The 10,910-nt window shown below is 40.0% G+C and overlaps 1 protein-coding gene across 3 annotated transcripts in view; it reads right to left on the bottom strand.

Moving 5' to 3' along the window:
- Nucleotides 1-10,910, bottom strand: part of PRMT3 (protein arginine methyltransferase 3) — a 123,040-nt gene that overhangs the window by 30,919 nt on the left and 81,211 nt on the right. For all 3 annotated transcript variants that reach the window (XM_006014703.3, XM_025199676.1, XM_025199605.1), the window contains one exon: nt 8,220-8,306. In XM_006014703.3, the coding sequence (XP_006014765.1) occupies nt 8,220-8,306 (87 nt within the window). The remainder of the gene's footprint in view (nt 1-8,219; nt 8,307-10,910) is intronic.

The following is a 10,910-nucleotide window of genomic DNA, read 5'->3' as shown; positions in this document are numbered from 1 at the left end:
GGGAGGGAAGGGGGGGGAGGGGGGGCGGGGGGTGCTCCCAGATCTGTGCAGGGCAGGGCGGTGCAGGCAGGGCTAGGGCTGCACCCAGACACCCAGCTCCAGCTGTGGAGGCACCCCAGCCCCACTGCATACCCAGGGGGCGGCAGGATGCACTAGGGCCAGGTGGCCCCAGGGCCAGATGGGACCAAGGGACCCACTGTGAGCCGGACAAAGCCCTTCCGTGGGCTGGATCTGGCCCACAGGCAGTATTTTGCCCACCCCTAGCCTAAGTTCTGGTTGCAGCTTTGGCTTGAGTTTGTTTTATTTTTGGTGCTGGTACACTAGGCAGTGCACACAACTTTTGCCATTCTAAAGCACAGCACACAAGGCTGAAAGGGGGCTAGTTTTTAAAATTACTTTTTTTACTTTCAAATCAAGCAAGTTTGATGTGGACATACAGCCCAGCACTGAGCTCCCGGCTAGCAGTTTTGTACTCTGTAATTTTTTATCAGATAAAGTGCTTCGTAATTTTTTTGTTAAAGGAGCCAAAAATAGGTACAAGCAGATATCTTCCTTTCCTTTTTCAGTGTTAAAACTTTGGCATATACAAAAAATAGCTTTTAATGTAAAATATAAAATAGCATCTAAACTACAGTGAGAAACATTCAAAGAAGAACTTCAAATGCTATTTTCCAAGCACACGGCTGCGCTCTTCAAGCACCACCTCAAAAATTCTCAATACAAATAATGGACTTTTATTGTTCATTTACTGCAAGGTTAGGCAGCCTGATATGATGGATTGACTGTCAATGTCTAACTAAACCTCTATACTCCATCATAAAAGGAGTAGACATTTTAGTCATAAAATGTCAGCAATCCTACATGATAAAGTACAAAATACTTGACAGAGTTCTACTTATATTTTAAAACCTGTGATCATGGGAAAGTTTCATAAACAATGTTAAAAGCTCACAAGCAGACATACAAGCTAAATGCTGATTTTAACTATTACTGTAAGTGGGTTTTGTCATGGTCCTATGTTGAGAGAAATAATATTTTAACCAATATCCTGCTTTTCTCTATAAAGAAATAATGAATGAAAGACTGAGATTTTCATTAACTGACCTCAATTATCCAGAGGAAGCCAAATAAACTAACCATACTGTTGCTACCCAGCATGAGTCACTCCAATGCTATAGGAAGACTCACATTTTTATAGTGCTACAGAAATTATTGTACTTCAAGTTTCTTAATTATATTTCTTAACTACACGATATTTAAAAACTATTATGAAATGATTATGTATATGGCGGAATTGCCAAGATTTGCATGTTTTATTTTTATGTGCACACCTGAAGCACAGGAGAAAACAAAAAAGTTAACTATAACATTCCACTTTACAGAAAGAACGTGCAACAGCATTCGTTGAAAACAAAGTGCGTTTTTTTTTAAACACTCGAAGCATATGGCCATCAGCAATAAGAAAGGATATATAAAGAAACCTCCTAAAGTGGCTAGATTTTAAACCTGAGAAATTAGGTACACAAGCTGAATATACCACTGATTTTTTTTTAAAGTTTGAATTTTATAAGCTATATAGATATAGCTATACCTATATATACACACCTATATATATATTATGCTGCCTGCCAGAAAAAAAAAAAAAAAAAAAATCACGTAATTCTTTTACCTTATACAGACAAAGCAATAGAATTTTAACAAGCTTTCATCACTTCATATTACTGTTTATACTCGTGGTCATTTTGCCACTCCAGACTGCATTATGTGATGTTCTCAACACTTGCTTTAAGATGCTAAGTTCCTAACACAAGAAGTTGAAATTAAAGATGCAGAGTAGATTGAAAAACTAGGATTCCAGCAACTGGGTAGCAAAAATTGCTTCCCCGTTTCAAAATCTCTCAGTTAAATTTGGTACCTATGTCCATTGAACGATACAAGGAGTTTTACAGCACGTAGCCAGGCAGCAGCAGAAAAAATAGCTCTAGACTGAGCCAGGGCAAGAGCTAGAGTCTGAGCAGCTGCCCTGCCACTGCGTCCCTACCATCCTGCCATTTTTGCCCACACTGTCTGCCCACAACCACTCCTACCCACAACGTGCCCCCTTACCCATCACACAAGCTACCTCAGGCTGGGGTAGGTGGTAGCTCCAGTTCCAGGCCTAGAACTGGGACTACAACAGCTACCTGCCCTGGGCTGGTACTCAAATCCAAGATGAGGTTGCCACCAAACAAAGTGGATGGGGGGGAAAAACCTCGTTTTGGATTAGAGTTAATATCGTAAATGGATTGGAAACCAAAATAGTGCAAATCACCACATCCTAAGGGTTGCACTGCATGATTATATTTTCTAACCATTCCAGTATCCGAGTGAGACCAGCATACCGTTAAACCTGAATCTGAACAAAACAAAAGATGACATACAGGAAGCACTAAACGTTTCAGAGGAAACTAGCACCTTAACTACCAGGTCTTGAGGCAAGTAAGCCCCCTTCTACTTTTATGAATCCCTTGTGGCACTGTACCACAAAGGACCCAGGACTGTCAATCTACTGTGTTTGCATTTGTCTAGAAATTTTCTTAAAGATATAATTAGTCTGATTACATCTACCTTTAATGAACCAATGTCGCCTACTAAACCATTTTCTATTTATGTCTCTGTAATTGTTGTTTCCTTAAAAAAAAAAAAGATGTTAAAAAGCCTTGCATGCTATTAAGGTCAGACTAATGAGCCTCTACTTGCTCTGATCACTCCCTCCCTTGCCCCTCCTTAGAAAAAAAGGGGTTCACTGTATTTGCTATTCTCTATTTACATGATACCAAGCCCCAACTTAACAAGGATTGCTTAATGAATATGTCATCAGACCTTTGATTGCATGTGTCAACTTTCAGATATCTAGGACAGAGATTATTCAGTCCCTGAACTCCAGGGCATTAGGCTTAGCATTCTCCTGCTTTCTTGGATGTCATTAATTTCCATTCCCTCATTCCCATTAGACAGCCTATCTTTGCACTTGGTCCCAATTAGGGTGGTTGCTAATTGGCAGTACCAATTTTTCTACAGCCAAATTAAAGAAAAATGGGAATAATGTAATCTCCCCACATTCATTCCATGCTGATGTCACAGCAAAGATTTTTCTTTCTAGTCATGCTCTGTTTCCTAAATTGCAAACACAGTTGTACCATGCAAATAAATTTAAATTCATCAAGAACACTAAATGTTTTCAGTGCAGCCCAGAGAATCTCTCTGATTAGATCTTTAAAGAAGTGTAAACACTATATTTTAATCAAACAAACACTTTCCTTTCCTTGAATACCTGATGAATTGAACTGAAAGCATCTGATCCACAATGGACCCACTTTTCTGGATATATTGGTTTGCATCCTTTTCTCAGGATTACCCCCCCTCCTTTATTTTTTTTTAATTTTTAAGCAAAGTCAGCTTGCCATGTCTGACTTAACCCATCTCCTCCAATTCATAAATGATCAGATGGAACACCGTTCATACCTGGTCTTTTGCCATTCATTTCTCATTGCTCAGACACCTTTTCAAGCTATTCAAAATGTGGTTGTTTCTTAAGTGGCTTAACCGCCTGAAAAAATGGCTGGTTTGTTTGCCTTTATCAGTCTCATTATTAAATAGATACTTAAAGGACTTCCCCATCTTTTTATAATTGCATTCTAATAAGATTCCTTGAAAAAATTAAGAGCAATAAAAATGCAACAAAACTCCATAACGGTTCATTCCTTCTACAGTAAGGCAGAAAGAGAAAAAAAAAGAAGAAACTGGCATATCATTACCACAGGCAACTCATGGGGGAGAGTGGGGGGGTGGGGTGGGGTGGCACATGCCCTCCCTGAGATTGTGGCCGCTCACGGCTGTTGGCTTCTGCGGGCGGTCGCTGCTCGCCACCACCCACCTCCCGCTGGTGTTTGCGGGCAATCCCCACTCACCACCAACGCTGCCGCCTACAAATGGTGACCCCCCAGGCTCGGGAGGCATCAGTTGTTCATGATCAGCACTGAGATGCTCCTGTCAACTTGACTTCAGGCTCACCATAGATACCACTGGGAGCTTAAAATTATTACCATACTTAATAAAAAAAATAAGACAACCTACCAAGAATTAGACTCTATATATAGAAAACTGATAAAGCTGTTATAATTTTTCAGGTACAGAATCTAATTATTCAAGGTTTGCCTTGAATTTGTCTCCCTCCCACAGCTACAGCAGGGAAAATAAATCTGGGCGTTAGGTAGCCCCCTTACCTTCTGCATCCCCCCCGCCCTTTTTCCTCTGCAATCCTTCCCCCACCTCTTATTGTCAGACCCTGCTCTCCTGAGCACATGGAGTGAGGAGCAAATTTGAATACAATGATCTTGAAATAAACACAGCTGTATTAATTTGCATATAGTACCCATAAACTTAGTTCACCCAGAACTGATGCATTTTACTTTTGAAACTGCTGCAATTTTTAGCACAGGTACTCCATAAACACACTTTTAAGCAATGCTTTGGTACCTAATTATATACCATACAAACTATGCATGGTATTAGTCCAAAGCCAAAAGGCTCATGATTTACCACATAGCTCACTGGGCTGGGCCCCAGCAGAGTTAACAGCATTTCAAGCCATGGTGACCCCACAGCTCAGCATTGCTTAGTACGTGTGTACCCCAGATGTGCACCCCCACCAAAGGATGCACATACTAATTAGCTGCCCACTCATGACTGGAAATGAGTCCTGGGATCCTGCAAAAATTTATATGCAGATGAGGTGTAAGGCAATGGGGTCTGGCTTCACTTCATGGAGGGTGGGGCCACACTAAGCATGGGGTCACACTAAGCATACGTGACAGGCTGGGAGAGGCAGAGACAGAGGGATTCTGGGAGAAGTGTTTTGGGCCCCATTTAGTGATGTCTGCCAGACATTTAAGGCTGGTGAAGAAACAATAATTACTGGAAATGGGAAAGAAAGGTACAGCTCACCTGTGAAGTGAAGCAGAAGTCTAAATTTGTGCAATGCAGTGGCTCACAATGACTTGAAAAAGAGCCGGCGCAGAAGGCGACTGAGTGCAATGGGCATTACCATATATGTTATTCAGATAGGTTGCACTAACGTATCCTTGTAGTAGGTTTGCCCAATGTGGACCATGTGTTTTATAGTCATGCTCAGTGTTGGCTGCATTTGATCAACTTCATAGTTGGTTTCTATTACTGAGCACATACTGCTTTTGGCAGCAGTTTTATGGTAGAGAACGTACCTAATGAGGTTTCTTTGTATGTGAATGTAAGACTAAGGGACTTTTTGCCTCTGTGCTGACTGGGGGAAAAACTGTGTGTTGTATTTGGGTAAACCTGGTATTATTATTATTAGTTTGAAAAAACAAAACCCCACAAGTTTCAGGTACATTTTGGACTAAAATGGATTGTCTTGGTTTCTGAGGTTTGTTAAACCAAACAAACAACAGATCTATACAAGTTCTTTGATTTAAAATCCAAAAGGCAATAAAAATTATTGTCTGAACAGGGAAGTTATAGAATTTTGAGTGTTGGGATTAGGGAATGAAAAGGATACTTTCTATTGATTTAGAATCGATTTCTCTCTTAATCTTCAAATCATGAACAACAGATAGCGAGGTACAGGGAAAAAACCCTTTGGGTGTACTGTCCTTACTTCAACTTTAATTACAAAAAGCATTTTTAAATTCAATAAATATCAAAAGCTTCTCAAATATCACATACCATGGTTTACGAATTTATCATCTACACACAAAGTATGGGGTGAAATTGCCTAATGCATGCAAAAGTATAGGTAAAGTTTAATAATTATTTATACCAGTGTTAATGAAATTAATTTAATCTCTTCCATATCAGTTTTAACAAACTTTCCATATGAAAAGAAATCTGTTCCATAGGCAAATTAAATAAGCACAGGAAAGTAAGGATGGAAGAGACCTCACAAGGTCATCGAGCCCAGTCCCCTGTTCAAGTATCTATCCAACCTGCTCTTGAAAACTTCTAAGGATGAAAGAAGTCCTCATCTCTAACCTAAATTTCCTCTGCTGCACCTTCAGACCACAGCTCCTATTCTAGTCCTCTATGGCCATAAAGAAAAGTCCATATCCACCCTTTCTAGAAATTGCCCTTCAGGTATTTGAACACTTTTATCAACCCGCCCCCTCCCTCAATATTTTCTTCTTCAGACTAAACAAACCTAGTTCTTTTGGCCTTTCCTCCTAAGTCTTGCTTCTCAAGCCATCGGGGAGCAACATTTCTGTTGTTCCCCGATGGATTGGAAAGAATCCAGTCCTGTCCACATCCTTCTTGGTGTGGGGCCCAAAACTGGGCACAGTACTCCAGGTGGAGCCTCACCAGTGTTGAAGAGGAGAACCATCAGTTCCCCTGATTTGCTAGCGACACTCCTGTAGATACAACCCAGTCTATGCTGTTGGTTTATTCTGGAACAACAGCATGCTGTTGCCTCATTCAATTTATGATCTACTGTCACCCCCAGGTCCTTCTCTGCAATATGGCAGCCTAATTTGTAATCATTCCCCAGTCTGTATTTGTGCATGCCATTATTCCATCACAAGTGCATGACTTTGCACTTGAATCTCATCTGTTTGACTGCAGACCATTTTTCCAGACATTTATGGATCCTAGCCCTATCTTCGGAGTGTCTGAAACTCCACCCAACTTGAAACCTCCACAAAGTTGCTAAGCGTGCAATCAATCCTGCAGCTAGTAAATCAATGCTGCAGCTGGTAAAGCGACCAAAACGCTGGCTTGCATCCATAGATGCTTCTCAAGCAAATCCCGGGACGTCATTCTCCCCCTGTACTCGGCCTCAGTGAGGCCGCAGCTGGAGTACTGCGTCCAGTTTTGGGCTCCACAATTCAAAAAGGATGTGGAGAAGCTTGAGAGAGTCCAGAGAAGAGCCACGCGCATGATCAGAGGTCAGGGAAGCAGACCCTACGATGACAGGCTGAGAGCCCTGGGGCTCTGTAGCCTGAAAAAGCGCAGGCTCAGGGGTGATCTGATGGCCACCGATAAGTTTATCAGGGGTGACCACCAGTATCTGGGGGAACGTTTGTTCACCAGAGCACCCCAAGGCATGATGACTAGGTCGAATGGTCATAAACTACTGCAAGACCATTTCAGGCTGGACATAAGGAAGAATTTCTTTACTGTCCGAGCCCCCAAGGTCTGGAACAGCCTGCCACCGGAGGTGGTTCAAGCGCCTACATTGAACACCTTCAAGAGCAAACTGGACGCTTATCTTGCTGGGATCCTATGACCCCAGCTGACTTCCTGCCCTTTGGGCAGGGGGCTGGACTCGATGATCTTCCGAGGTCCCTTCCAGCCCTAATGTCTATGAAATCTATGAAATCCCATCATCCAAAAAGTTAATGGTGTTGGATAATACCAGACCTAGACAGATCCCTGATACTTCCTCCAAACTAAATATATCCTTCTGTACTGCTTTCAATCCAGAACTACCAAAAATTGCTATAATTTTAAGTTTCGACTATTATCAGTAATATTAGTTGAATAAGGGAATGTTTCATGTAAGATTAACCTCAAAAGCTGTGCATGCTTCCAGACTTATTAGAGATACTGTTCTGAAAACTGGCTGCCTATCTAATAGTGTAAAAGTCTAGATTTGGTGCCAGTCTCAGATCGCAGGGATAAATCAGTTGTGTCAGGTCACTTCTATAATGTGCTTCTGGACTATATGACATGCATAGTGGCATCTATAAGGCATCATTAGTGTCTAAAACTGGGAAGTAACTGCTACATGTACTTGAGACTGTTACTATAAAGGGTAATGCTGTTTTATCAAACATAAAAGCTACAATATATAGCTCAGCTATGCCAAAACACTTCCTGTTATTCCATTCTACCATTCCCCTTCACTCACCTATTTTGGTGGGCAGGTACTGAAAATTCTCTCAAGGTTGGAATGCGAATCAGGGGTTGATGTGACAGAAAAAACAGAAATGATCGTATCTGGTATTTTTTTCTCTTTGCTGAACCAGACTCTTATTAGATTATCAGATAAGTCATTTAAAAAGGGCCCATTTTACAACTCAGTAAATGCAAACATGAACTGGCCAAGGCAACAGTTACCTTCATTTATCATCAGTCCTTTAATTAATGTATGGCCTGCCAATCAAAGGCAAATGTTACCTGAATGCAGAAAGGATAAATTGTCTTACCGTACACAGAGTATCCTTCGTAATTATCAGGGTAAAATCTGATGAAAATTCCAGATCTTGAATGGATGCTGTGTGACAATCTATATGCTAACAAAAAAAAGGATAAAAATCAATTCTGGCAACATAGAGCTTCATTGTAATAAACATGCTCTGGGGAACTTAATATTACTGGTTTTGTTTTTCTAAAAACTAGAAGTAATGCAGTATGGTATTAATTCAGGTCCTTAAAACAGTAGAGAAAACAATCCTACATATTTGAATTTAAGAAAGGCTAAAAACTGTTTTATTATGTTATTTGTTATGAATCAAAGAAGTCTATAACCACTTACCCCAAATATGAACACACCACAAATAAAAGACACTGGGCACCTTTTATACTTCATATTGATAGCAAACTAAAAATTGGGTGCCTCTAACACTGGTAAGTAAAATTAGGAGCCAAAGCTTCAACCAGTTCCTAGAGGACTGCTGACTGTATGCGCTGCAAATCTTAAGAGGCATTAACTGGCATCTTCAATGGAAAGGAATGGTTAGGCACAGAGATGATTACTCATCAAGCTTTAAAAATAAGGGCCTTCTGGGTGACTGTTGAGGAATACAAGCAACCCCCACTTCGCGCTCTTAACTGGTTCCTGAAAAACTGAATGTTAAGTGAAACCGAAACTATCTGATGATCCAAGATGGTGACTGCAAGTGTTTTTAATGACCCAAGATAGTGACTGCGAGTGTTATAAAGAAACTCGCTGAGTGCTAAGTGAAATCAGGTATCAATTTAAAATGAGCGCTATAGCGAAACAGAGCTAAGCGAAACAGCATTAAGCGGGGGTTGCCTGTACTGTTAAAGTCAAATGGGAGAATGAATTACAGCTCTCTTGCATATTGGTATATCTTTGTAAACTAAAGGGGTTGATAGTGGTAAGACAACTCAACTGTTTTGTCCTGTCACAGTTTCTCAGGAAGCACTTCCAAGACAGAATAAAAATGTATGCAGTTTAGCCCTGTATGCTTACTACATAAATTTGTCATTTGGTGAGGTATGAAGTATTAAAACAATAACTAGAGACAAAAGGACATCTGGCTGAGAAGATTTTTATTTACTTTTTTGTTAAAGACTATACTTCTAATTCTTCCTCTTCTCCAATTTAGCATTATTTAACAGTCGTATATAAGTACTGGCGCTGCACCACCTTTTTTAGAGACTTTTCCTTAACAATTCTAATGTATTTCCTCAAATTAATGAACAGGTAATTTAAGATAGTGTACCAAACCATCTCCTGAACTCAGCGTATGATGAATAGGAACAGTTTTATTCTTTCCCAATATTCTGAAGTCATTTGTTATGTGGAACAGGTATTGATTAAAACTGTTTACCTATAATGTCATCCTTGCTCAACTCATTAATTCTACAACAGCTTGTGCAGGGATATGAGTAAAAAAACTCAAAACTTAGTTATCTTAAAAACACGCTTCTATTAAAACATTCTAGTTTATAGATGATACAAAAGTCACAAGTGTTGCTTAATGACAGGGATATTTTTAATATTTTTCTCAAAATATAGCTTAGACAAAGATTACCCTTACAAATATTTAGAAGGGGCATTACTAACTGCATTAGTTGATACAATCAATGAAGTATTTTTGTGGCAAAATGTCAGCTTTTGTTTAAGTGACAAAGATGTGCACACCTTCATGTAACACTACCTGACACTTCCTATTAAAAGGCCTGGTTTTCAATTGTTCAAAACTCTACCAAACAAACTTCTCAGGCTGAAAGTTTCCAAATCAGATGTCCTTTAAAAACAAACCGTAAATTTAAGCTGCAATGGCTCTGTCGTTTCTGAGAATATTGTTAAAAAACGCACCTTCAGTTCTTACAACCATTGCACTGAAAACCTCAAGGGCTTCTACTGTGTGGAGCAGGGTTTGAAGTTTGGTACCAGAATAGAATGTTTCTCTTACTAACCCCATAAACACTCAACCAAATTTGACCAAGTAATGACCTTTTGAATAATTCCGCTTTATACACGCTAGTAGAGGCTAGCTGGAGAATCTAGATGCCAAGCTGCAGAAGCACAATGGTACTGCATGCCCTCACAATTCAGAGTGCTGAATGAACTGCACAGGCAGTATTTTTTTTCAGGACTGAGCATGCTCTATTCTCAGGTTGCAGATGTCATCAACAGATGTGGCTAATCACATACCTGTAACAAGGAGGCCAAATTAGAGTTGCCTGAGCAACCTTAATTTCACCATTTCCTGCCTCTGAATGCTCAGATCTTGCAATCGTTTAATGTAAGAGTTAGAGAGAGTTAATAAATAACAGTATACCGAAAAAAAATCAGCACATTGTTGGGGTACAAACATGCACAAAACAGGCTTGTACAAGGTATTTTTGGCATCTGTGGATACTTAAAGCTCCTCAGTTTCCAGCAAGTCTTGAAGTTGTTCCTAACTCATGAGCAGATTGCAACTCAGAAAGCCCAGCACTAATAATCATGCCAAAAGTTTCTCAGCTGTATTTCATTTCAATCTCCAGGAAAGATTTTATAGGCTAGCTGTTCTTGTATTTGACAAGGCACACAAACAAAAGTTAGGGGAGGTTTTGGGAAATAATTTAGGCAAATCACCACACTTCAAAATTCACACAAGTTCATGCTTTAGAATTTAACCTAAGCTACTAACATGTGTTGT

This window comes from Alligator sinensis, unplaced genomic scaffold (assembly GCF_000455745.1).
Source record: "Alligator sinensis unplaced genomic scaffold, ASM45574v1 scaffold442_1, whole genome shotgun sequence".
NCBI lineage: Eukaryota > Metazoa > Chordata > Crocodylia > Alligatoridae > Alligator > Alligator sinensis.
Note: the sequence above shows the minus strand (reverse complement) of the source record. Positions and strands in the feature narration are given on the sequence as shown.